General features: G+C 34.0%; 1 protein-coding gene across 1 annotated transcript; it reads left to right on the top strand.

Moving 5' to 3' along the window:
- The first annotated feature begins 38 nt into the window (after positions 1 to 38).
- Positions 39 to 27,894, top strand: SYCP2 (synaptonemal complex protein 2). The gene is made up of 44 exons (XM_074605490.1): positions 39 to 62; positions 739 to 879; positions 1,123 to 1,251; positions 2,161 to 2,265; positions 2,814 to 2,838; positions 3,776 to 3,861; positions 4,678 to 4,766; positions 5,332 to 5,366; positions 6,009 to 6,151; positions 6,230 to 6,282; positions 6,952 to 6,997; positions 7,207 to 7,302; positions 7,806 to 7,866; positions 8,422 to 8,570; positions 9,171 to 9,245; positions 9,718 to 9,873; positions 10,946 to 11,045; positions 12,083 to 12,201; positions 13,194 to 13,266; positions 13,371 to 13,428; positions 14,163 to 14,299; positions 14,640 to 14,734; positions 15,255 to 15,373; positions 16,161 to 16,191; positions 16,793 to 16,857; positions 16,977 to 17,034; positions 17,714 to 17,769; positions 18,274 to 18,322; positions 18,444 to 18,618; positions 18,985 to 19,052; positions 20,675 to 20,854; positions 21,648 to 21,834; positions 22,246 to 22,496; positions 22,618 to 22,788; positions 23,578 to 23,650; positions 23,768 to 23,896; positions 24,185 to 24,346; positions 24,661 to 24,788; positions 25,459 to 25,553; positions 25,635 to 25,734; positions 26,493 to 26,551; positions 26,876 to 26,954; positions 27,393 to 27,449; positions 27,791 to 27,894. The coding sequence occupies exons 1-44, from the start codon at positions 39 to 41 to the stop codon at positions 27,863 to 27,865; spliced, it is 4,362 nt and encodes a 1,453-aa protein (XP_074461591.1). The 3' UTR covers positions 27,866 to 27,894.

Genomic DNA, 27,894 nt, shown 5'->3' with positions numbered 1-27,894 from the left:
GTTCCTTTCCTATGCAGCTGAGTAGATGATTTGCAAAAATGGCAGACAGGAATGAGATGCAGGTATGTGCTTATAGACCAGAATATGACTATTGATTGTTCTAATTACTAGCTTAAAGCACTCTTTCTGGTATTTAATTACAAGTAAAATTGGCAGCGTGGCAAAGAATGTGATAGGAAAAATCTTCCTTTGGCATAGGTTAGTGCTAAGTAGCTGTGTAGAAAGGAAGAAGAACTGGAAATTGTTATTGATGAAAATAAATCATATGCATTTGATAGACATGAATTAGTTGGGACGATACTTCAGATCAAAATGTTGAAATCTGGTTATAATTGATCTAGAAAGAATAGAGTGGCAAAATAGCTGTGGAAGGCGGTAGTCATCGAATAAATAGCTTTTAAAGTCACTATTAGATAACTTAGAAATGCAAAATACTAAATCTACTAAGGAAGGGGTATTAACACAATGAGCACTTAAGTAAGCATTTATTTGTACTATGAGGAAAATAAAAACATTCTGTTAAGGAGAACTGGCAAATAATTAAAAACCCAGCGAATAAGTATTTGCATGATTAATGTATTAGATACGGTGTTCTGTACTTTAGGTTTTATATTTAGTGGTTTTATGATTCAGAATATTAACTTAGAATGCGTAAAGCCAACATTAAATCTTGTTAAATCAGTATTGGTGTTAAGCATACAGTAATACAGTTGCTCTGTTTTCTTTTATTGTTGACAGTTTGAAAAGTTAATTGATGAAGCTACAAGAAAAAAAGATTTCCAATTATTAGAACAATTTCTGGCAACAGAAGACTGTGAAAATGTCTCTCACAAATGCAGTAAACAGTTTGTCAACAAATTAGACAGGCTTCTCTGTCGGGTAATGTAATTGTTACATCAGAATCACCTATACTGTCATTGTAAAAGTCTGAAAAAGATTTTTTTCATTTAGCTTGGTTTATACCAGCAGCTGATTTGGAAAACTGAAATAAAATTTAAGAATGAAACCTCTACTTCAAGCTGCAATTAAGTTGGCTTTTGAGAACAAAATGGCATCTGGTTAATTAGATGCAGGTTCTTCTAGAACTCTACTCTAAAGAGTATGTTAAAATTTCAATTTCAGGAACTTGACAGACAAGAAGTCAAAAGCATTTCCGCTTTGCTAAATTCTATCCAGAAATGTGGGAAAAAAGTCAGCATAGCAGGAGAAGATGGGCTGCCAGCAATGATAAAATACGGTCTCATTGGGAGGATAAGTATAACCATAAAGCATATATGAACTTCTAAAAAAAAATAAGATAAATAAAACATGCTTAAGTAATGCTTAGTATTTGATTTGATTCTTGATTGTTTCTGAATTAAGAATTTCTTATAACTTTGCAACAGATATTATTCAGAGTTAAATGTTATTTGACAAGAAGCTACTTTTAAAGTGATGCTGCTCTACCACAGAGAAGGTTTTGCAAATTGTGTGATATATAATTAATTTAGATATGCTTACAGCAATTACAACAAGACGATACCTTTTTGTATGAGCTGGCTGTACTGCTGCTCAATGAGGAATTGGAATTTCCTGGTGCAATTTAATGATTTTGTTGTTGTTAATACTTGCAACAGCAATATTGTACTTATTCTTTCAACAGATTGTAGTGCTTATATATTGTGTTATTTCAGCCTACATGTTAAACGCGTTAATCATTTGTAACTCAACATACTAAGCATACTGAAAATTAGACACCACTCCCTTATTGCTTTCACCAGAGATTTCACTGAAGAAAATTAACAGCAATGTCAGATGAGCGTTAGTCAGTTGCCTTCTCAACTGCTTTAAAACGTGTGGTGACAACTTCATGCTTATATTCACACCTGCAAACACACTTCCTTCAGCCACTATCCGTTTTCAGCTCTTTGGTCTGTGATGGCAGTTGTAGTAGATCTCTAGTTCTCATCTTAGAAAGTCAGCTACAGAAATTACTTATATTAGTTTGAAATCACCTACCTTTGTTTAGCGAGAGTGAGAAATTTCAGTCTGGGGCTAACATACCCTCAGCAGACCAGTAATGTTGTTGCTGTTGTTTTAATCTTTGTATAATTTTACTTCAGTATGATATAAACTGTTATCATTTTTCATGCTATTAAAATAGATTTCTTTTCCCTTTACATGGTTAATTGGTTTGAAAAGGTAAAAGGAATTTTGATCCTCAGAGGACATGAAAAGAATGAAATGCTTACAAATCTGGCTGAAGATTTCTTCAACGTGTTGCTGGTAAAAATATATTGATAATATTGTGTATTTGTCAAAGGAATTGTTACTACTTTAGCAACAAAAAGTCTTTCAAATGTGTTTAATATCCTTCTAAAGTTAATGTTACAGTGATTTCTGGAATAGATGATAAGTCTTTTTGGATAGGTTACCTATATTCATACTCATTTCCTGTTCATGATTACCATAATGAAATAAAATTAAAAAAACTCTAAAAATGTAAATGTTCAATGAACAAAAAATAATTAATCTTGTCTAATTTTGATTATATAAACTACCTATGAAGGATCCCAAGTTTATAAGATCTGTGAGTTTTCTTCTGTTCATAAAAATTTTTGTCTTTGAGGAATTAATTTCCATATATTTAAGTGGTGTATAATTTTGGGAAACCACACTTGGTATTAGAAGAAATCTCTTATGTTCTTCACTAAAGAGGAAATAATTTTAAAATCTTAAATGCTTTTTGATTACTTGCTTTAGGTACGTGTTATCTGATTTTTATGCTGTAATATTTACAGTATCAAAATGATATGTTTTGGTTTTTATTGTAGGCTATATGTGATAGCAGGCCTGAAGGTGAGCTTAAAAAAAGTATACACTAGATACAATAGTTAAAGTATTCTGAAAAGAGACATTTTAAAGTTATCAGTGTTAAAATAACCCTTACTGCTTGTGGAGCCATCTTGAGGCAAGGTAATTCTGAGATAAACCATGTATAATGAGGGTGGTACAAAGTTTTTTATCTAAAGTAAATATACCACCAGATGTATATGCTTCAGCTAATCAGCTGTAACAGAAAAGGGCTTATCCTCGGCAGGGCTGTTCTGCACACAAAGGGCTACATTTCTTATGCATGTGAAGAGAGCTTTAATGACAACTATAAATTTGGTTGTTTAATTTGAGGTTTCTCTACTGACAGATTTCCTTGTAACTTGCTGATGTCAGTAATAAAAAAGCAGGATAGTCTAGTCTCCTCAGAGATGGCAACTGAACTGAGTTTTTCCCTAAGAGCAGCATTGGTTCTGAGCTACTGTCATAGCTCCGCATAGCACAGTGGTCCTTTATTGACCTTCTTATCATGAATATCCCGCTGCTCTTACCTTTCAGTAGGCAGAAAGTCACTACAGACCATTGCGCTGTCGTGATCAAAATGAAAGATTAATTTCCTTGTCCCTGGGAAAATAAATACAAGGGTCTGAATTATATCTCAGAGAGCTAAGTTACAGAATTGATCTGATTATATTTTAAAAACAATGATCTCATGCCCAGGGGACTTATGCAGTGATGCACAGGAATAGAAACATCATAAAGAGCCATATTTACTGTAAATTGAAGTAATTATTCTGTCTTACATTTAACCATGAATCTTAAGGTGTTTATTTTTAAATATCAATAATGCTATATGGAAAGGGAGAGATACCGTATTTTATTTCTATATGAAAATGAATCTTTTTCCAAATGTTGATGAGTACCCTAGTACACTCTTGATAACTTTTTTTTTCGTGTTCATTAGGTAAAATGCAAATACTAGAAAACTTTGTTCTGAGAACATGTACTCTCATCACTGATGTAAGAATTAGTATTTATGTTCAACAGGAGGTAAACATTATTCTTTCTAAGCAACAACTTTCTGGTTAGTATTTTAACAGACTTTATGAAGATAGTAATTTAACCGTACAGGTGCTACAAAAAAAAGAGAATAGTATCAGAACGATGATATGGGAATGTTTGTTATTGTTTATATGTTGGGGGTTGGTTGTTTTTTTTCAGATTACTGACCTATAATTTTTGGTTTGGACAATAAATTACAAAACAGCAGTATTAAGATGCCGTGGAGAAAGCTGTATAAAAACATAGGAAATAATATGCTGTATTATAACTGCTATAAATAGGATTAATACTCTTGGTTGTAAATTCTTTAGAGTTTGTATAACTTGTAGTATACCGGAATTTATCCTATTTATTTTAGTAACTTTAGGTTGTCAGGTTGGTTTTTTTTCCCTCTCTAAAGAAAGGGGAGGTTTCAAAAAAAGTCTTCTGTAAAGGCTACATCCCCAAAGGAAAGGCTTTTTAATGCAAATTTAAGACACACTTTAGCTCAGCAATTGGCTGCAGACAGAACTAGCTTTGGAAGTATTTTTTCTATATTTAAACCTGCAAATAAGAAACATAATCCTTTAACAGGTTGTTCACATTAAAACTAATCTAATTTATTGAAATTGAGGTAGTTATATTAAGATAAATACAATTTCAGATCTGATAGAACTCATTGTCTTTTCTTGTTTTGCAATTATTTAAGCATGTTACTTTCTTTAGTGGTAAGAAATATATGACAAGGGCCCATAATAAGAATAACTTAAATTTTAAGAACTTATTTTATATTGAATCTTACTCCCTTTTTTCCACTCTTCTTAGGTAGTAAGAAAACTTAATTTAATGCTTGACAACATGCCTCGAGATGCCAGGAAAAAAATATTTTCTTCAAAGGAAACGTTGCTTGTCATGTAAATAATCTTCAGTATAATTTGTATATCATTATATCATTTGGATAATTGGGAAGGCAATTTTTACTAAGGCCGCTTTTAATGCGTGCAGATTGGTCCCTTTTTAACTCACTTTTGCATTTGCTATTGTGTTGCCTGGGGTAGTGGCTGTGGGCAGGTATTCTCATGGGTTATTCTCCGTCACAAGCCAAAATTTACCTGTTTCCCGACCTGAGTCAGGCTTCTCATCCCAGTTGTCTTAAAATAATTAAACTTGTATTTATAAGAAAGTGTGTGAAGCACAGTGAATCAGTCACTGGAAGGACAAGGTATTCATGTTGGGAATTTTTTTTTTACAGTATTTCAAAAAACAAATAGGAAAAAAAATTATATATGTGGTGATTTGCTTCCCCAGTAGTACTTTCAGATGTATATCCTTAGCATAACAGACTTAGCCCTTTGAAGTCTGATAGTTCAGCGGAATCAGGGTTTTGTCTCAGACATTGAAAGCTTGTCATTAACTAAACTGGTCTTCTATGCTTTGTGTTGTGGTCATATTTTTCTGAAACGTTACTTTGTTTGGCAGGAGTGACATGGGGAGGAGAATTTTGGATGCTGGAGGTGAGCATGGGACTTAATAAATAACTTAGTATTACATGCAGATCAATTAAAAATCCAGAGAAGGCATTTAGCAGCTGCAGAATGTTGCAATTACAGTCCTTTGACAAAGACAAATACTGCATGAAAACAGTCTGCAAACTGGAATTTTTCAGATGCGTGCAGTGTAGGCCTAAGTCTTCGAAGGTTTCAGTCCTCTTCTTCTCTAGAATATAAGTTTTAAAATAGCAAAAGCTCATAAGGAAGTCAGTCTTTGAGGAGAGTGAGCTGCTAGCCATGTTTAGTTGTACTGTAACTTCTCTCGGGGAGCACTTTGGTATCCAACAATTTCCCAGTTCAGACAGGTGAAAGCTGAAAACATCTTACCTCTTGCTCATATGCTTAGTGTTGCTCTGCCATTCCTTGAAAGTTTGGTTGAAATTTCATTGTGAAACATGAGTTGTTTAGTCATGCTTATTCCCTTAGCTCTTTATCTATCTTTATCTATTCTTTATCTATTTATCTATCTATCTTTACCTGTCTATCGTGATGTGGTATGTAATGTGAAATGTTCAACACTGCTTATACCAGTTTCCTACGTAATAATAACTTTTTCACATCAGTAGTATCTTTAAGACTAATCCTGTGAAATGTATTGTGCTGTAGACTATGACCTGCAAGTCGCCATTACGGAAGCTTTATGCAGAATGATATCAGAGAAACAAAGAGGAGAACTGGCGTGCCAGTGGTTTTCCATGGAGTTTGTGTCCAATGCATTTAAAGGAATTAAAGATTCTGAGTTTGAAACAGTAAGTCATATGAAAAATATTTCCAGGGAGGTAAACTTATGTTTTACAATTCTTTAAGAAATTTCTGTGTTTTAATAGGATTGCAGAAAATTTCTTAACCAGGTGAATGGCATGCTTGGAGACAAAAGAAGGTAAAAATGAATTTCTTAAAATTAATATTACTTTTTTATTTGGATTTTGTGGCCATTCATTGGGAGTAACCTTTCTGCGCTTCCTTTAATAAATGCTTATAAGGAACTAGTTTTTGTATTCTGTTCAGTTCTGTTGCAAAATCTTTAGATGCTCACTAATTCAATAAACATCATCTAACAATAGCTAGTGATCAGTTGCTATATATTCCGTTATTGATTTAGGAAATTTACATTGAGATAATGATCAAGGGGAATATCTGCTAGAGAAATAGGACACGAAAAGGTGGAAAAAATACGAACCTTTTTCTTCTATATGATTACATGATGTTCGTGTTACTTTTATGTATCATGACAGCAAAGAGATATTGTGTTATGTCTTTATCAGGTATATATTCAGTTGGGATACCATTCTTAAAATACCATCAGCTAAGTTAGAAGTATGAACGTAGTCTGAGACCACTGCTTTAATTGTGAGGATGTGTAAAATTCCATGTTATCTCCTTTGGGGAAGAAGTGCAGTCAAGCTATTGCTCTTTTGATGGCTGTGATCTCTTGGTCTCTAAAGTACACAAGTTTTGTCCTGAAAACACAATCCAGTTGCTGTGTTCAGATACGCAAAATCTTTTTAAAGCATTTTAGGATACTTAACAAAACATCCTTTTCTTACAGGGTTTTTACATATCCGTGTTTATCAGCAGCTCTTGATAAATATGAGGTAAGTTATCATATATCCACATATTTTCATTTGCGCAGCTGAAGAATGCCTTCTAGTTAAGAAAAAAATAAGGATCAAGAAAATTATTTTTTTTAGGAGCGTCCAGATGTGTATGTATTTAAAGCTTGTCAGACTGTAACACAAAGCCTGTTAGCTGGTATAAATCATTGCTCTTAGCTCTTATTCTTTAATCTTTTTTTTTGTTTTAGCTACAGGTACCACTGGATGAAAATCTTGAAGAATTTTGGATTGATTTCAACGTTGGTAGCAGAAGTATATCTTTCTATGTGGCAGCAGATGATACAGTAAGCTAAGTTTTGTCTGTCGTACTAGATTGTTCTGAGGCAGTAGGTACGCATTCTTTCAAGCGTATCAAATTTTTTTTCCCCACATCAAAGTGTGGAAGCTACACGTGCATCTACAGTGTGAGGGGGGGAAAAAAGTGATCTAGATTTGGTGTACCTACTTAGATCAAACAATTTCAAAGTAATAATTTTCTAATACTATTTGCAAACAGTTTAACATATGCACATGTGGACAAGAAGCCATTTACAAAATTGCAGTTATAATTTTTGTAAATGAAACTCAACTGTTCAGATTAATGTCTCTACCAAAGCTCTTCTGAAACATTGTTCGTTGTTATAAATGAAGCGTATGTTCATTGTCACTCCTTGCAACAGAGGATTTAAAAAGTTGAAAATTTGTTCTCCCTGAGTAACTTTCTGATCCCTGCACATCATTTAATTGTAATATAATGCTTTTCTATCTCTTCTATTGTCTATTTCTATCTATGTATTTTTCATATAAGGATCATCAGTGGGAAACAGTCATTATACCAGAAGAAGAGGTAGATCTGTACAGCCTTGAAGGTATTGGCACTCAAAAATCTGACCTTTTATTACACACTAACTTGGATTTTCAAATTGATTAATCCTAAAGTACGGACTCAATCCTCAGCAAAGCAAAAATCCCACTTAAAATATTACAGGTACTATTTTTATCAGATAAAATTGCACTGTGTTTGCATTTGCATTCTAGGCATGCAGGTGTGATTTTATTAAAAGAATTTTTAAAAAACGTGTTACAGCTATTTCAGTGCAAAATAAGGCATAAGACAATGACATTTAATAATATCTCCATTAAACTAATTAGAATAGCTTTGTAAATATCTATGATTTGTCTGCAGCTATAGTTAATAACCTTCAAAGAAAATTCCACAGGCTAATAAATAGAATAAGTATTTCTAAAAGATGGAATCTTGACTTGTTTCGCTAATAAAACTGATGGGAGGTCAGAGCGAATTAAATAAAATACACATCTTAATAGCTGAACTGAAGAATACGAGTAAGTTTCACGTACTTTCAAACGTATGAGATGCTGTTAAATTGTAACGAAACTACTTTTCAAATTTCATTTTTGTCCAGAAAAAGGTTCAAGGAAATTATTAACCATAGATCTAAAAAGCCGAATGAATGTGGGTAGTCAAGAAGGAGAGAAATTTTTTTTATATTTTGATTCTATCTTGGAAATCAAAGATGTAACCAGAAAGATCTATGGATTAAGTAAATGTAAGGTAAGATTTAAACACCTTTTTGAATAGTTTTTAATTGATTCAAAATAAATGTCTTGGTGCTGTATAAATGTTGTTATAGCTGTGATTATTGGTATCTATTATACCAAGAGTTTCTGATTAACATCACCATTAGAGAACAGCATTTCTCCCGTAACATGTTAAGCTTCAATAAGGTATAAAATTGATTGCAACAAAAATTAACTGGCTGGAAAGGAATCGCCATAGCTTAAAGTCAAGTTTTGCATATATAATTTCCCAGAAATGCAAGAACTGGGTGCTTACAAATATTTCAGAAATTTTTCATTAGCTATTGCATTTTGCAATACATTTACCACTCTTATGAAATTACTCACTTAGTAAAAAAATTTTAGCAAGCCATAGCTTACTCCTTACTGCTTATAACAAACTGCTTTGCCCTGAACTCTGTCTGGCTGAGAAACTCGTGAGGAATGGAAGTGCTATGAGCTTGTAGAATCTATTTTCTCCTATAGCCTCATTTCAGACACTTATGATCTCTGACTTAAATATTTTCTTTCTGTTTCTTGTTTTAAAAAAGTGAGCAAAGTGTATATTTTACATAGATGGTTACTCACATTCTAGGGCTTTAGTAAGAAGCAGTCTGCATCAGTTGCCAAAACAACTGTACACGTCGTCTTTGATGAAAGCGGATCGCAGGTATTTTACTTCAGTATACTGAGATGATTGTTTACTTGTTTTTTATGTTTAGTCTGATTATTAGCTCTTTTATGAACATTCTCTATAAAACCAATGGCTTTTAAAATGCCAATAGGTGAAGGCAACTCTAAAATCAGTTAAGTGATTTCTACGTATGTATTGTATGTATTTGAGTAGAGAATAATATTAATATCCAAATCCTAGAATACTTCAGACAAGTATACACAGGGAAGGTTCTGTGTGAATTGTGATTTGGTAACCCGTTCTTGTTAGCAAAAATAACAGTTAGATTGGATGCTTTTCAACTAAAAGTATAGAATCTCTGAAGTTTATCAAAATCTACAGTGAGGAATGTGTTACTTAGGGTAAAGAAGTTGCTTTGTGTGTGTTAGTATAAATATAAAACATAATAAAATCCAAATATAGTGTAAATATATCTTTATTTTTTTTTTAAATCCAAAATATTACATAGGTTCTGGTACCAGAAAGTCAGTTGTCCCCATGTTTGGAAGAAAAATCTGAAGAGGAGGAGAAACTCAGTAAGTTGAAAACGCAGCAACTTCCTGGAACTTCGAGGACTCTGAGTAAAAATAACCATCAACAAAAATGCAGAGGTGGTTCCTCCAAGGTAAGTAGGATTATCAAAACAGAATAGAGCACATTAGAAGTCAATTTAAATATTTGTCATATTTTCTAATATAAACCCTCTGTTATTTTACAATTGGTATATAATCAATACAGGGTTTGATTGGTTGTTTTTCTTATGACTTGACACTAAGCTATATAAATCCCTTTTCAAAAAAGTTTCTCATTGTCATGTATCTTGAAATTATAACAATGTGACAGAAACAAAAAGCAGTTGTTAATGTTCTTTAGACCATTATGCTCTGAGAATTCTCTTTAAAGAGAAATGTTTTCAAGACATGCTTAGATGTCTTATGATACGCGCAAGTCCCATATATGGCCTCTGGAGACTTACCAATGATCATCAATAGCAATAGCTGTAATTAGAGACAAGGCCTGTAGGCTTGGTGTTCACAAAGACTGATGATAACAAAAACCCATGTGGCTGTCAAGGTGAACCCTGTATCCTGGTTACTCAAATCACAATTTCATGGCACTGCTCCTACGTGTTGCTGATTCTCTGGTTTAACTGAGAGGACCCGCATTCATTAAGCCTGGTGTTTCTGTTGCCCCCCAGTCACTCTAAAGCTATAAATGTCTAACGGCTGTACTGGTACTAACTACAGATATGCTAGGGATGGGGGGAAAGAAGAAGCAGTGTCACCGTGTCTTCGTCATGCATATCTTGCTAGCAGGAGTCTAGTAAACCTGTTCCTGAGGCTCTGCTGGTTTATAGCTTATGTGATGGCTTTGCAGAAACTCCTGGGAATCATCTTGCTTACTTTGCTTGTTAACAAGGGGCGGGATTTGTCCATGCTTTATTGAATCAATTTAGAAAACAACAATCACTGATCTCAGTTTAAAACCATTAGTTTTAAGTAGTATACCATTCAAGTATTTTGGTGAACTTTCTCTAAATAGGGAGCTGCATAAAAATCACTTTGCATTGCTATGTGCAGCAATTGACATTCCAATAACAGAAAGTGTCAAAAGACTCTTGGAAATAGGTTTTCTGGAATCTTTTGTTGTCATCCTTAAATCTGTGTATTATGGTCAAGTGTTTTCTGTTCCTCAAGATAACTACGTCTGGTAAAAAGAAGGTGTCCGAAGCATCCGTGCTTATTCCTGGAACTACAAGATTTTCCACAAGGAGTCCACTGGTATTTGTTAGCACATGTATGTTTACGAGTGCTTTCAGGGTAAAAATATGTTCTAAATCGTCTCGAAATGCAAGCATGAACTGCGATCCTTTGCAGAGCTGGAAACAAAAAGTAGACCTTATAAAATCTCCCTAGCAGGTGATTTTAAATTTGAAATTTTTAAACTAGGCCACTTGCTACTGGTCAGTAGTACAGTTAGTGCTTTTATAGCAGTTGCAGTGGAAAATCGGCTTTCTCCAATGTGTGCATCACTAGCATTTTACCTAGACACTGCATGTGTTTCTTAAAAGGGGAGTTGATTATATGGCCAGTGGGCAAGGTGGGATCCACTGCAAGTTTGAGTCACAGGTCCAGTGCTAGTGATACTTACGTCAAAAATGCCTCTCATATAGAGAAAAGGATAAGGAAGAGATTTTACCACAAGTAGGAATCATCACTTTTCTACTAATAGTCTTACTGTGACAGATATTTAATGCTTTCTATGAGGGGAGACGTTTGTAAGACAAAGACCAGTAGATGCTGGAGATACAACTAGTGGCAGAATAGCATGACTATTGGGCTTAATTTTCTTGCTCTAACAGTCTCAAGTGCCTCAGTGTCCTTAGTTATGTGCAACCATGTGTCACACATAAATTAAGAGTAACAGAGGCTAGAGAAAAAAGCATTTTCAAATTAAGATAGGACAGGACTGAGAACTTCTGTAACTTCATTTGGAACTTAGCCACACAGTCTATTCCAGCAAAAATATATTACAGTAAAATCTTTAATTAGGCAACCAACTATTTTCTACTAGAGCCAGGCTGTAATTTTTACACCGCTTGCCTCCAGGCATCCACAGTCTATGGGCTCATTAACCTCCATGTAATTTAATTGAAATCAATAGAGTTATAATAGGTACATAATGAGTTGATATAAATACTAGACAACTTTTTTTTGAAGTTTAAGGAATAGATGTGATCACAGGCAGAACTCTTCATATTGATGACACAGACAGCACAGTAATTGTAATAGAAGAAATGGTAGAATTTTAACATGTTTCTGGTTTGTTTTCAGCCACTCCTTGTAAAGGGCGATTTAAATTACCTTTGGAAATGATGAGCTCTGCTGAAAGGTCTAACAATAATGCAATAAATGAGACCAGAACAAAGAATTTCTATCAAGAACCTACTGGAGTATGCATGTCATATTTATCTAAGTCTTTTACTTAGAATAACATTAATTTCTATTGTAATTTGTCGTAATACATATTTTTAAAGAGCTAAGAGTTTTCCAGTCAGCAACTTGTTGAAAATACTGTGTTTTACTTTATTGCATAATGTTTTCTTCTCCTATGGATTTCAGGTTTAATATGTCTAAAGTCAGACTGAACTCATAAAATTAGCCAAAATTTGTATTCACTCATCAGTTCTGACCCCAGAGTTAACTTGCTTTTACTAGAACCATAGTTCTTCCTTTGTGAATAATATGAGAAGGGTGTGTGCAGAGAATCTCAAATTATTATGCAGTGTTGAAATACTCTTAAAAACATATGATACATTCAGCTGTAGTTGTGAAATGTTAATGTCTTGAGGTTATAGCATTTATAGCACCTGGTTTAGTGCATTTTTGATTAGGCATTCACTAAAATCAAACAAAATTATATGTGTCACTGAACTGCAGTTTGAGTATATGTATTTTTGCTTCTGTTCCAGTTGAACAAAGACTTCAAAGTAACATTTTAATTTTATTTCTGCTTCTTAATGTCTTTCCGGGTCAGAATCGAGTCAAATCCTGGACTATGGAATTCTGAAGCATTTTTTGATATAGCCATACTTTAGAAAAAGGCTTTAACATATAGAATGTGTAGTTTAGAATATTTCAAGTGTTACTTTCTAGGAGAATTTTACTTCTTTGACTTTTATTGGTTGTAATTGTCAGTGTTACTTATTGTGCTTTCTAGAGTGAGCAAAGACGTATGCTAGACAATGAATTTTGTGAAACTGAGAAGATGATCAGGAAGTCAAGTATCAGAAATGAGGCAAAACTACCCGAAAAGGTCTGGAATCAGCACTTGTATAAAATGAAAAAATAATTTCATATTTTATTAGGGAAAATGCAAGTTTACAAGGTTATACTGTTTATAGTCCTATGCTAATATTTTCTTTTGGGTGTTATCCCACTGTAGCGAATGTGTGCTGAAGAAGTTTTAGAAATGATAGAAGAGGCAGAAATTGAGGCCACAAAAAAGCAAAATATAGGCAAGTAATTTTACAAGCGTTGATAGTCCTTACTTTTAAAATTATTTTAATTTTGTCCATTTCTTTTGTAATAATAATTGATACCAAATTAATGTCTCATTTAGATGATGCGTTAGATATTGTTCCTGATTCTCAGCCAGTAGAGAGAACCGACAAACCTTTGTAAGTATTGGAAAAGAACAACAAGTCACTGTTGTTGTCACTCACTTTGAAGGGAGTATTTTCAAGTGTTGCCAGAATTTAAATTTTGTTGCATAGTTTCGGAAAATGACGAAATTTAATTGTCTTGTCTTCTCTGAGTATTGCATTAAGAACTGTTGGGTGTGTAAGTCAGGTCGCTTTTACTGTGTTGGGTTGGGTTTTTTAATTTATTCTGAAGTTCATGGCACCAAACCAGTAGCCATGTATTTGCTAAGACTACTTCATGAACAATACTATTCATTTTGACTTTAAATTGGTTAATCTGTTTGTGAAAATAGTACTCATTAACAAGACCAGAGTATGAGTTTAAGTAAGTTTTGGCAGTAACAAGGAGAGTAATTCTTTCAGATGATATCAGAAGGTAAAACACAAATGACATATGGGTTTACATAAGTGAGCTGTGCCATAAAAAGTCGTAGATTTGACACACCGCAGTTATCTAGGTTCAAGGTTTAATGATGGCCATGGCATATTGTTGCCTCTTTGAAGTTGACTTAAAAATATATGTTGTTTCTGAAGGTTTGCCATTTTACACTGCATTGGTTAACTGAACGATGGTAACAGGCTTGGGTACCAATGTAAAATGCATTGATATCTACAAGGTATCACTATATTCCTCATTTGTGATGCATATTTATTATAATAAAGACACTTTCTGCAATTCACTGATAATAATATGCTATTGTCTTTGTTAGGTTGTCTGGTCTTTTGGAGAGTTCTTTTGACAAAACCAAAATGTTGAAGAAAAGAGCATGCTCTGTTCCTGAGCAGAATATAACAACTGGTGACAAGCAAAAGCTACATCCATCATTGACACATACATCCCATCCAGGTTATGTTCACGCTTTGTTAACTCTTAGTGTTTAAAATGTTTCAGATGAATTTTTAACCTGCAGCCCTATTTTTTTCCCCTGTACTAGTTTGTATTGTTAGTGGAAGACCTGTGAAACAAAAAGCTTTTTATTCAATTTTTTGAAGGATCTCCCCAGATAAACAAAGAAATTAAAAGAGAGAAGAAACCCAAGAAAATTAAATTGATACCATGAGGAAAGAAAACTGCAAAATACTTAGTAGACATCAGAGTGCTAATCATTTGGAACAGAAACTGTTAATTACAGAAGGGGAAAGTATTTAAACTACTACTGACACATCATTTGAAACATTTCTTTCAGGAAGAGTGTCTGAAACATCTTTGCATTCTGATGCTACAAAAGAGGAACCTGATCTCTTTAGAAAAGAGACTGCAAATCCAAAACAATCAAAGATGGTGAGAGGTTCTTACCTTCATTTCTTTGACTTGCAGTTAAGAGAATTGTCAAACTTTCAGTGTTTCAGAATTTGTATTTTACGTTCATTTAGTCACAAACTTGTTTTTAACTGAATTTCCACTAATACCGAGTGAATTAAATAATGTCAGCTTCACTGTTTTTTCAGTGTCACCTGTTTAAGATTAGTTTATTCTGAATTTCTTTTTAAAAATAATTTTTTAAAAAAAAGATTCTTAAATAAGCATCAACTTGCACTTCTCATGCACTTCTTCATTCACTTTGGAATGTTATAGTACACAAAATCATAACATTTAAAAAAAAATATCTGCTAAAATGATGTTTTATTGCTCCCTATTTGGGCAACGCAAGGGAAAATGGTATTCAAAGGAATGTGATTTAGTACATCTAGAAGGCATTTAATGAAGTTCAGGTGATTGGTAGGAACCTGTAATTCTGTTTGCAGCTTTGCCCTTCTGTTTAATGGGTTCAAAGTTGAGTCTTAAGCTCTTGTTTTTATAGAAAACAAAGTCTAAAGAGATGACAGATGCAACAAAATCACTAATCACTAAAATTAGTGACAGATACAAAGTGAAGACTGATGAGAAAAGCAAACCAAGATACTCCTTGGATTTTAACAGGTATGATGTGAACTATTTATTTTTGTGCTTGTTCTTTGTGTGCATGTGGCTTTGTGATCCACTCCTCTGTCTACAGTTATTTCACATGCGGCTTTCATCTGAATCATTTGTTCACTAATGATAAACCTTATTTTTCCAAAGAGTAGGAGACTAGTATCAAATAGTGCCAGTGGTTGACAGAACTACAAAGGCTGTTAGAAACTCTCTTCAGTGGTCTTTCTCTCATTCCCTCACTCACAATGCCTTTCATGGAGAGAAATTAACTGGGATAGTTCCTGGGCACTGCATACGTTGGGTGTCTCCATGCTGCTGTCATGGTTTGGGGGCCAAACTTGGATTCTGTCATCAATTTTTTTGATAATCCAAAGTTCCTAGTTCTCTCTTCCTGAAAGAGCTGACTGTTAGAGAGTTTAAATTTAAAAAATCTTAAATAAGAACGTTGGTCTTACCTTGCTGGAACTGAGTCTTGGAGATATGTTTTATATATGATTACGTGCTGTTTGATTGTAACTGGGTGACAAAGGACTGGAATAGTTAAGCTATGTCACCTGTTAAACCTTTTGGATGGGGACTTGGAAGACGTGAGAACCTGCAATATAGCTGTGTGATCCGGAATGAATTTTTCTAGAGCACAAAAATGAAAGGGGCTGATCTCTTAATCCACTTGGGTTGTATTTAAATGCCTGAATAAGTTTGTTGTGTTTTGATAAGGCTTTTATTTATATAAGCAGTATTCCAATGCATATATTCTAATTAGCATTTAACAGAATGTATCCTTATTTTTTAGGCCACATTTAAATAAATCCAGTGTCTCTAAGGTAACATATTGCTTTTTTTTGGAGTGTTTTTTCATATCAGATACATGTACATATGTGGTGGTAGCTAGTAGATGTAAAGCTAAAGTTCACAAACCACTGAATGTAAAATACCTGTAGACATTAATGTTAATTACACATTGACTCTATATACTTAAAATACTTATTATATATTTACTTATATGGAATATTTTTACAGGTAACTATCAGCCAGTGAAGCCCAAATTAATTTCTGTTTACAAATTATATAATTGAATCTGCTCCTTTTGAACATGGCAATGCTAAATATTTAGAATAAAAATATTATAGTAAATGCGATTATAGAATCCTTAAATGGGATATAGCCAAGACACAGAAATTAGTCTTAGTGTTTGGGGGGGGGGGGAAATTGTGAGGCTTTGTTGGTATCCTTAAAGGTTAAATTCTAAAAGATTTATTTTCTACTAGCTCTTGTCCCCTTTTGCCATATTGTACTCTTGCTAGTCAAGTGGAAGTCTGAGCAGCTGCTAGGGTTTTTCAGATGTTCCTTGCTTTTTGAGATGACAGGGTGCATGAATGCATCCTCCAAATTTGACATATGAGTTAACTTTTTATTTATGTATAGGAAGAAGTTCAGCATAGAAACCCGACAACCACTACTTTTCTTAATGTAACTGCTAGTCGTATTATGTAAGTAGTTAAAACATTTTCAAACAGAATTTCTAATTACCCATACCTAACTCTGTGAAATGTTCATTAATTTGTTCATTAATTCAGTCACAAAATTGATCTGTGTGTCTGTTTGACAGGGATGATGTCTACAACTTTAACATCAGTGGGTTTGATGAGCCTACAATAAAGCTTGGAGTAAGACTATAACTGAAACTGATACGTTATGAATAGAATATAAAGGAGCTCAGTCAACTTAAATTATGTCTACTGAAAGTATACTTAACATCTAAAATTTCAAATTATGTCACTGATCTAAGTGGGGAAAAACGTTTGCCACGTAAATACCTCCATCCCTTTCAAATGTGTAATGGTATTTGCTATCCTAAGGTTCTGGCGACTTAAAGATATTATGATGTTTTCCAGAATTAAGAATAAAAGAGTTTTTTAGGAGTATCATTATCTTTCAATTTCTCCCATTATCCTCAAAGCGCTATTGTAAAGACATCTTTGCCCAGATGTTTGAGTAAAAAGAAAATCTAGCAAAGGTACAAACAAAAAACAACAAAAGATAGTTTTGCTGCTTGTGGCTCAGAGGAGCCTGCTGAATTGGTGAAGGTAGGGAAGCAAAGTGGATGGAAACTAATGTATTAGTTTGAGATATCGAAAGCTTCAGTCAGTTCCAGTTGGTTTTAAACATCAGCTCTGTTGTTAAATAATTTCTAAGATAGAAATTAATCATTGTAATTTAGTTGCTGAATATAAAAACTGAGCAAGAAAGCCCTTAGCTGTTACTGTCTGATGGCCAGTTTGATTTTTTTTAAGTTTTATAACAAATCAAACCTTTCATTTGTTTCTAATTTATTTACATTTTTAGGTCCCAGAATTGCATGTTACTGAACTGAGTGTTCATACAGATCCAAACAAAAAAGGGTAGGGATGTTACATTGTGTCCTAGTCTGCCGATAATCATCAAGAATAGTACTGGCTGCATTCTCCAGCATTCCGTTGTGAAAATCCAAGGAATGTATGCGTGACAATAACGTCTTCACTGTGTTGTTTTTTCAAACAATAAACATAGCTGTTGTGGCCTCCTAGGCTGTGTTATGATTTTCCTTTGGGAAGCTGTTAAACAGGAGGGAATGTGTTCCATGAAGAGAATGTCTTTAGTTCTCTTCATGGAGCAGAAAAGAGGGGGGCGGTGTTTTGGTAATGATCAGAGGGACGTGTCGTTACTGGGTGTTCTTACTGATCAGTAGCAAATAAGCACATCCTTTACGTTTTAAGGTAAACAGATACCTCCTAAATGGATGTGAAAACAAAAGTAGGTACATTTGTTTGAATCCTTAATCCATGTATCACATGAACAGTAGAAAGATTTAGAACAAGTATTTTTAAATGTATCATTTAAAGGTGTTTGGTTTTTTTCTGATTAAGGAACCCAGATGACAGGAAAACCAGCACTGAAGTGAAAGGAAGAAAAAAAGTAAGGCTCAGATTTTTGTGGATCAGCATATCTTGTATTCCTGCCTCTAAATACCAATTATGTAAGTGAAAGGTATATTAAAAATAGATTGATAACTTAAGAACTTTTTTGTTTTTTGTAGACTAGAAACAACCAAAACAAGAAGCATCTCTTTAGTGACACAGACACAGAATATAGAGCTGATGACAGCAAGACAGACATTAGCTGGCTACAGGAATCAAATAGAAAATCTAAAGCCCAGTTAACTGACTACAGTAGAAATAAAAACTTAGGGAAACCAATAAGCACAGACAAAAGTAAGAAACTCTTTTTCGTATTTCTTAAGAATGCTGCAATAAGTTTGTCCATAGATATTCACTGCACAGCATGTGATGTGCTGTGTTGCAGATATGATATATTTCTGTTGTCTTATTTGCAAGCATAAGGATTAATTTCCAAAAAGTCTGTATTTTAACACGGAAAATTATTGGAGGATAGGACAGGCAGAGGTTGTTGTCAACAAAAAAAACTTTGGCTTTTTAAAATAACGTGCTGAAAGCAGTTTACTGAATCAGTAAGTTTGTGGGCATGTAGTAATTCTTTGATTTTTACAGCTAAAACTCTTAAATGTCAAACATTTGTCTATTTTGCTAATTTTTTCCTAACTTTATGTATTATAACAGCAGATAAATTCTCTGAACCTGCTTGCCACATGGAGAAACCTAAAGGCAAAAATGCCAATAAGAAAAAGGTAAATGTAAATTTGCAACTAGACTTGTAATACATATTCAAAATGTCTTGTCTTACTCCTGAAATAATTTAAAAATAATTTTTCATAAATATTTGACATTTCTCCATGCTTATTTCAAGATCATTTGTTTAATTCAGTTTGTTCTTTTCAGGTACTACATTCTTTTTATGTAGCATTTAGCTAGTGTTTCAGGCATACTAGCTATGAGTAAGAAAGATTATTATACATTGATGCTTCTGTAAGTTTTGTTGCTTAAAACTATTGATTATGTCTATTTACTGCTTAATAGCCATCTGCTCCATTGAATATGCCATTAGCTTTTCAGCAAGGGTTTTCTTGTGTCTAATGTGCTTAATTGAATTTTAATACCTTTAAGATTATAATTTCTTTAAATGAATGTATGTAATATAGTGAAACAGCAAAACCAAAAATGTTACAGATGTTAATAAAGAATAATAATTGCAAAATATTGTAAGCGTATTAAAGTTGGAAGTATAAAAAATTATAAGAGATTATGAACATGTTAATGGAAGGTACTTGAGATGTTTGTAAGCCACAGTTTAAAAAACAAAAATGTCAGAAAACCCCAAAATCTGTCCCCTCCAGACTATTCTTTGGTCTCTCAGACTGTACAATAATTATTCAAATTTAACATCCATAGCTTAAAGCTACATACATGCACTCAATGTAAATCATGCATATGAAGATATGATCACCATATGTAGGTATTGATGGTTATGTCTAGTCCATGTATATTAAAACTGAAGAGGACTTAACTGCCCAGTGTTGAATCTCTACTTACTAAAAAGTGTCCTTTGTTAGTAGCAAAATTCCCCAGCTCTACCCAAGCAAGTTCAAAGTGCCTGCTTTGAGGAGGTAGGGTTCCACTACTGCGTAGCCTTCGATGGGGAGCATCTGAAGCCCAGGAAGTCACTAGTAGACTTGACCCTGGCTATGAGGAGGCTGGGAAAGCGTACGTTTTGCGTAGAGCACTTCTCAAAGAGCAGGAGGCAAGAACTGTAATCTCTCCTAGTCTGAGAAGCATCGTACTTAAGCTTCACATCCCCTCAAACGTCAGGTCCCAGGCGTATTTTGAGTGAGAACATGCTTTGCTCTATCTCTGAACACTGACTGCTGTGTAGAGAGTGGCGGTAGTTGGGATGTAGCAGGGCGACAGATAGAAGGGAAGACTGATTCTGGGCTAGAGGTTAAGGTCGTCAGTGCACAGGTAATGATCAAGGATACTGGTTCCTGCTCACTCTGCAGGCTTTTGGTTTTGTCCTGTTTCAAACCAGTTACTGTCTAATTTAAACGTGCACATATTTCAGAGAGCAAGCTTTGGAAACCCACATCAGCTTTGCTGTAGTTCAAAAATGGCATTTATTTTGCCTCTTCGCTTTTTTCACTCTTACATTCCTGACTGCACTACAGTGCAGTACCCTACAGTGAAAATTACCTTCCCAAAATACTTAGTACACTCTCTGGGCTTTGGTAATGTTAAACTTCTTTAGTTGTTCTGAAATAATGGATTTCAAGTAAATAAACCAAGTTACTTGCCATTTATTCTTATATGTTTATTAATTATTCTGATATAAACTGAAGATGTTTGTTTTCTTCCAAAGAGAAACAAATGTAAAAAACAGGATTCAAGAACAGATGAAACAATAGAACAAACCATCAGACAAAAACGACCTCGAAGAGCAGCATTAGCAAAAAATTACAAAGAGCCTTCCAGTTCAGAGTCGGAGAGTGAAAGGAAATCTTCAGCATGCAACTCTAAGGAGGAGAAATCAAAAATACAGGTATAAAGTTGCACTTTATTCTTAAAAATCCACTTCTGCTGTATTTTTCAAAATAAACTCTGGTCTACTTTGTACTTAGTACTCCTGAATTTTAAGTGCCCAACATGAGCAAGTGGAAACTAATTTTCTTGATTATTTCTAGCAGTGCCCTTTTTTAATAATGAGTATTTAGCTGCTAAGAAAATCAGTCCTAAATAACCTTCTCAGTCATCATAGTATTTCAGTTTCTATTTATGAAACTTACTCTGCTGCAAAGAACTACTGTGTCCTTTATTTTGAAAACTTACCGGTATTTTGAAAATGTCTATTAAATGGGAGGTTTTAGTGAGCCAAATTTTTTCTTTTGGATAAGATGATTTTGATAATGTAAGCATAATCTGCATACAATAGAAAATGCTGACTTGGTAGAGGGTATATCAATGTGTTTGCTGAATATCCAAGTGGAATTTTTAGTAAATTAAGCAATGGTGTTGGTGTTAAAACACTTTCATTCTCTTAGCATAACACTTCAGTGTATGCGGATAGGTCTGTAAACTTCATTGATGAAATCCTGAAGCATTGGTAATTGCCTCCAGTAGTTAAGAAGTTCATAAGAATAGAAATTTGGGTGCTGAATTAAACAAATTCAATGCATGTTGAGATTTGAACACCTGATAGCCTTATGAATTTAAGTACTTCTAATGATGTTCCCTGTTCAAGGGTACATATAGATAATATGCTCTTTACCTGCATATATATACACATTTCCGGTATGTTTACAAATAATGTTTATGTAAACTTTGTATTTTAATAGAAACATATGAATGGGGAAAACAAGGATGATACTCAGCAAAAGGAACTCCAGAATATTCTATCTATGCAGCCAAAGAGAGTAGCTAACTCTGTACATAAAGCATTTATTAAACCAAAGAATTCTGCAAAAGAAAAGGAAATTGAAGTGCCTTCATCTGAGAGTCCTGCATCTCTTGAGACAATGAGATGTATGTATTTTGACTTTTAATTTATAGCAATTCCGTATCAAAAGTTGGAGGTTAAATGAGGATTATCACAATAGTACAATTTTACGTTTATTTCATGCTTTTAAAATAAGTTAATAGCTGCTAATTCAGTGCGTACCACATAATTTAAGGAAGTGTATTTAAGGTTGGCGCGGTTATTTGACGTCAGCATAATACAGAAGTGCAATACATAAGTGTTAGAATGAATCTGGTAACCACTAAAATAGCGCGGAGGGTACAAAACGTGCAAGTGTGGCAAGCCGACACTTGAAGTACCATTCCACACGTATGAGACTTGCAAATACCTAGAGTTGGAACAGTTAGCAATGGGGGGCTTCCACTTACCTCTGCGAACTTTCATTCCTCATGCTGACACAAACAACTGTTTTCTAGGTGCTGAGAGGGTATCAGAAGGAGATGTTCCTCAAGAGCTCACTTGTAGTGAAAGATCACCTGGTCTTCAGGAGTTAACACCAGAAAAAACGGAAGTGTTAAACTTTGAGGAAGGGATCTCTCCCAATAATCTCTATCTGCAAAAAAATAATATTCAAAGTATATGTCTAAATCAGTCCCCTGAGGTGACTGTTAGAAAGTTAACATTTGGAAATAAAAGTTTCTCACCAGTTTTAACTGAAGCATCTTTGGTAAGAATACTGAAGTTAGTCTACAGTTATTTTAACTGAAATTGCTCCATTCAGCTGCCAGCTGTTCTATGCTTTTATACATCTCCTTTCAATAATGATTTTTTTTTTTGTTAATGTGTAGCTCAGCTTAACAACGTACAAAACTGTCAGTGGAAAACATACAAAGGGATCAGTATCTGAAACACACGACAATAATGAAGATTCAAGTTTCAGACACGGCTTTTCAGACATACTTTCTATTAAAGGAAAACTACAAGATATCACTAAACCTGTCGCCAGAAGTAAAGAGGAGGTATGTTACTAAAGCCTTTGCTCCTCAGAAGAGAGCTGCAGGTTTTTGTCTGTTTCGTCTACTTTACAGGTGGTGTGGTTTAAGGGAAATGCATCTTTCTTAATGTTAAACACTATATATAATGTTTACTTGTGACCTTGGAAAATCCTACTATTGATTTTTAAATATTTGAGATAAATTAGGGAATTCTTTATCATATGCATACAAGGAAAGAATTGTATCCCAACAAAATCAGTTATAATTAATATCTTAAAAAATAACAGGGATTAATTTTTTTTCTTGACTTTCAATAAAAAATAAATGATTTTTCACAAATTAAAGAGTAGTGACTTCTGCATGGAAAAATTCTTGAGGTGAGAAAGTGCTCTCGTAGGTTTAGCGTTGATGTACTACTCAATATAACAGCTATTGTAGCATTGGCAAATAAATAAAAACTGCTGTATACCTTCAAAGCACTTCTTGTAAGTACTTTTTCTGGTGAAAAAAGCATTAATGACTCCTTTAAGAAATAATTCTGTTTGTGACCTATTGCAAGAAATGGTTAGACCTTATTGATCATTAGACTTATTGCTATCATTAATTATTAGTATGGTGAAGAATTTGTTTATTCTGTCATCTAATGAGACCTAGTAGTAATTCGTGTAGTGGTTTTTTTGGTTTGTTTTTCTTACTGTAGTTGTGTTCATGTCCCTAGTTTAATGAAAAGCAACATAAATGTGGATTTCTGATTAAGACTTCCAAAAGTGGAAGCTAATTTGGAAGCTAATAAATCAGTGACTTTTGTTTTAGGAGTGTGTCCCACGATCTCCATTGTCTGTTACCAGTGGCAGTGAAGAACCTTATGGCCCCATACCTGAGTCAGGTACAAACATTTGATTTAAAGCAAAAGGCTTTTGATGTGTATCCATAAAGGTTAAGAAAAATGTTTATTTGGCATAAAAATATGGCCCAAGTTTTTTAATCTTGTTTTCTCTTCTAGATTTTCAGTACTACTCCACTTTTACTCTTTTTCTCATTTTCTCTGCTGTTTTAAGTACCCCCAGAAAACCCGAAGATTGGGCTCCAAAATGCAGTTACTGTGAAGAGTTAGTTGTGCTCTCAAGAAAGAGTTAGAAGCATTCCCACTGATACTGGAGAAAAGTGGGGATAATGCATCATGAGGAAAAGAGAACTTGGGGTGAATCTCTTCTAATGAGCGAGTCTTGCATGAGTCAGAGTTCTGTGTTCCATTCAAATCCTGCTCTTCAGGTGCATCGAGTTCTCCTATCTGCTGAACACGCCCTCCAGTTTTAAAGCCAAGACACATAATCCTAGAGTGTGGATCCAAAGGGCCATCTTCCCATGTCATTGTTCTAAATAATCCTAAAATTAAGTATTATTTTCATATTTATTAAAGGACCAACTATACAGACATTTCTCAAACGAAGGTACCACAGTGACACAGAAAGCAATTCTGATGAAGTAGAAACAAGCAAAGAGGAGGAAAAGAAAGGAAAGAGAAGAACAAAGTTACAGCCTAGAAAATTATTTAAAACAGATGATGCTGTTACTTACAGAGGTTAGTTATGGAGTGAAAGTTGACTATAGATGTGCAAAAGTTTAAAATAACATAACAAATAAAAGTTTTAACAAGAAAAGATAGTATCCATAAAAAAGTTTTTTATATGTTAAAAAAAAAACCGAAATTTTAAATATTTAGAGACTGTATCCATTTAAAAAGTCAGAAAACTGATACGAAAAGAGAAACTGGTCTCAGCCATCTTATTGGTGAAATTAATCTATGTATAACAAAGCTGCTCTAGGCCCTGTTGTAACTTCAGCTAGGATGCTTTTTCATATTGAATTGTGGCATTATCTTTCACTTCTCTTCAGTGTCTGAAAGCGTATCTACTGTATCTGTAAATGACATGTCTCTTTTGGATGGAGAGATCTGGGAACCTGGCTGTTCAACTATCAGCGTATGTCAGAAGCTCCAAAAAGAATTTACGAAGAAAATTGAGGCAAGGCGTTTCGTATACAATATTAGTTGTCTGGGTGGCTGCACACGCATATGAATGACAGCTGGTCTTACACCACAGAATTTGCTTAAAAGGACATGAAAACAGCCACGTGCATAGAACTTAAAGTTTGGTTTTATGCCATTTTCAATTCCTCTACGTACCTTACTCTCCAATGATTTTTTTTCTCCCCCCCCCCCCCAGGTCTGTTTTATTTTTTATCCTGTCTGTTGTTTCAAAAGAAGCTTATGTATCTAAAGCAATGAGCATACTGCATCTTGATTTTTTTTTTTCAAATTGTCAAACCCATGAATGAAATTTATTTGCAAAAAGGAAAACTTGAGTGTGAATAATGCATTTGTTCATCTAAGACAGCTGTAGGCACATGTCATTTGTTTCATGTGTACTTTCTCTATTTTGAGGCAATGCATTTTTCAAATAATGTACTTCTAATTAAGTTAGGTAGAATTTTACCTAAACATAAACCCTGTGTTTATTTACATTTCATTAGTAGAAAGATTTTCCTTAAAGGATAGGGAGATAATAAAAAAAAAAAAGGTTTTTTGCTCAGTATGTTCTGTGATACTAAGGAATTACAGTACTAAACATACTACAGGTGGGTTTTTTCCTAAAGTGCAAGTAATCTGAATTTAATGTTAAAACATCCTCATAGAGCCGCTCACAGAAAATGGATCATTTTACTAAGCAATCATTAAGAGCTGCCCATGAGCATTTGACAACAATGAGTTACCAGCTTCACGAATGCAGGTCTGTAACAAAAGATTTATTTTAAAACACCCTTAAAATGCAATGAATACCTTCTAAAAGTAACGCATTTTGTTTTGGTAGGATCAGGCAGCTGGACAAATTTCATTTTGCTCTCCTTGAGGAACTTGAGAATTTTGAAAAAGATTCTCAGTCCCTGAAAAACTTGGAAAAAGAATTCTCGGTTTGTATTTTAATTGCTTGATCATGGAGAAAAACAAGTTCTTATGGAACCCATAGATTACTGATACCACTTTAACTTTAGATCATTAATTCTGTTTTAAAAAGCCTTTATCATTGTGCTTGACGTTGGGTCATATTTCAAATAATGAATTTGAAGTGTTGGGATTGGCTAATGCTGTGGTCTTAGAATTTCTAGATCAACACTATATGTTTTTCTTCCTCGACTAAACTACTACTACTGCTGCTTTTAGCGGGCTGTTTACCCCGCTTCATGAGCCTTTCATCCAGCCGGCCTGGCTCTCAGGAACAGCTTGTAGACCGTTGAACCTGATTTGCTGTGTGTTCTACGACAAGCCAGTTGACATTATGGGTCTGCTACTTGCTGTAATGTAAAAATCAATATACAAATACTCACGTAAACACAAGACTTAAATTTTCTTTTTTTTCTTTTACTCTGAAGGCATGGCTTAAATTGTATGGAAAGTCTGGTTAAAATGCCATGCATATTCTTTTTCATTGTTTTGAAACTGTTATGCAGAACATATTTTTGGTGAAACTGGTTCCATGAAAAAAGAACTCCTGAAGTGCCTCATCTTGCCAGCTAAGCGTTTCTTTTTTTTCCAAGCACCTGTGGTGACTGTAACTCCCACCCATTGTGTGCTGAGTCAGTGGTTGTGTGTTATTTTGTTCATATTAGATATTAGTCAGTTCAGAAAATACGAGTTCCTATTGATGATCTATTAATATTTTTCTTTCCAGACCTTTTGGAAAAAACATACGCATACTTTTAGTACATACATGAAAAATGAACAGCAGAGGTTAGTAGGCTTCCTTAATCCCAGGATGAGACTTGTGCTCTGTTCATTTGAGGTATAAATTAGGCCAGCTACTATTCCCTCTGCAATTTCTCTCATCCATAAAATAGTGATATAGATGAGATGGGAAAATGAGATTGAAAATGTAATTATTCTCCATCTGAATTTCTCCACATACCTTAGGGACTATTCCAGTAGTAACGATGATGGTAATATTTATCCGTGCTTTTAAGTACAAATAAACTACAAACAATGGGATGCATTCATAAATATGTGTTGAAAGTTCATATGTAGCAAAGCTGTTAGAACTGCCTTTTATTTCTTCAGAATTCAGATTCTTAAATCTTCATTTGAAAAGAACATCTACCATACTGTTGACTATGAAGAACATATTTTTACTTCAGAGGTATGGGGAACTTTTGTTTCTTTCTTGTTTTAATAATTCTTCAATTTTACCAACAGATAGAAGTATTGACTCTTTCCAAAGAAAGTCTTTTTCCTCAGCATTGTATTAATGCCAATTAAGTATTTTTGTAGTTTTTCATTGTCATAAAATATCTGTTAATGTAACAATATTGAGTGGTTTAGGCTGAGACTTCACTCATTAGAAGGTGTGTGCAATTATTTGGAAAACGGATGCAAGACTTATTCTGTATTCCGTGGCTTTGTTCACCAGTGTTAATCACCCAAGAAAGAACAAATTTAAAAGCCGCGTCCCTTTCCTTAGGCAGGTGGATGCATGTGCATCTGCGTCTCTCAGTTATAGACCATTTAGGGATGTAATTGTCTTGAAAATGGGTTACCAACTGTAAGCAGAGAAGATGCATTTGATATTTCCTTATAGATGCGTCTGATGAAAGAAGACATAAAAGGACTCCAAGAGAAACTTCTTAAAGAAATGGTAAATGAAGTTATCTTGTCCTCATTTATATTTATTGTTTAAGTATAGCTGTTTGAACACTAAATTACTAAAAATTGTAATTTCTGGTCCTCTATCAAAAATAAAAATGAGTCAGAATCCAAGTATTACCGACATGTTATACTTTATCTGGGTATTAAAAGCAGCAGGTAGATGTGGGTATACTCTTTTAGCTCTGTGTCTTAATATGTTGAAGGTTGACATGGAAAAGTATCGTATTTGATATGTTAAAAGCAGCGTATACTACGTATCAGAATTATACTTAAAAAAAGAAAGGAAGATTTTATTTAAAGTATGTGATCAATGTAATGCTTTCTGCACAGCAAGAAGAGGAACTGTGTAATGTTCGCAGAGGATTGCAGACACTGTTTCAAGGAGAAGATAGAATTCTGAAGTAAAATTTTCAAATACCTTCCTGAAATTCAAG

The sequence above is a fragment of the Larus michahellis genome, chromosome 12, assembly GCF_964199755.1.
Source record: "Larus michahellis chromosome 12, bLarMic1.1, whole genome shotgun sequence".
Classification (NCBI taxonomy): domain Eukaryota; kingdom Metazoa; phylum Chordata; class Aves; order Charadriiformes; family Laridae; genus Larus; species Larus michahellis.
Note: the sequence above shows the minus strand (reverse complement) of the source record. Positions and strands in the feature narration are given on the sequence as shown.

Coding starts and splice junctions, on each gene's coding strand:
- SYCP2 (XM_074605490.1), top strand. CDS start 39: ATGGCAGACAGGAATGAGATGCAG. Junction 7,867..8,421: donor AGATCTGTACAGCCTTGAAG/GTATTGGCACTC, acceptor ATTTTTGTCCAG/AAAAAGGTTCAAGGAAATTA. Junction 26,955..27,392: donor AACATATTTTTACTTCAGAG/GTATGGGGAACT, acceptor ATTTCCTTATAG/ATGCGTCTGATGAAAGAAGA.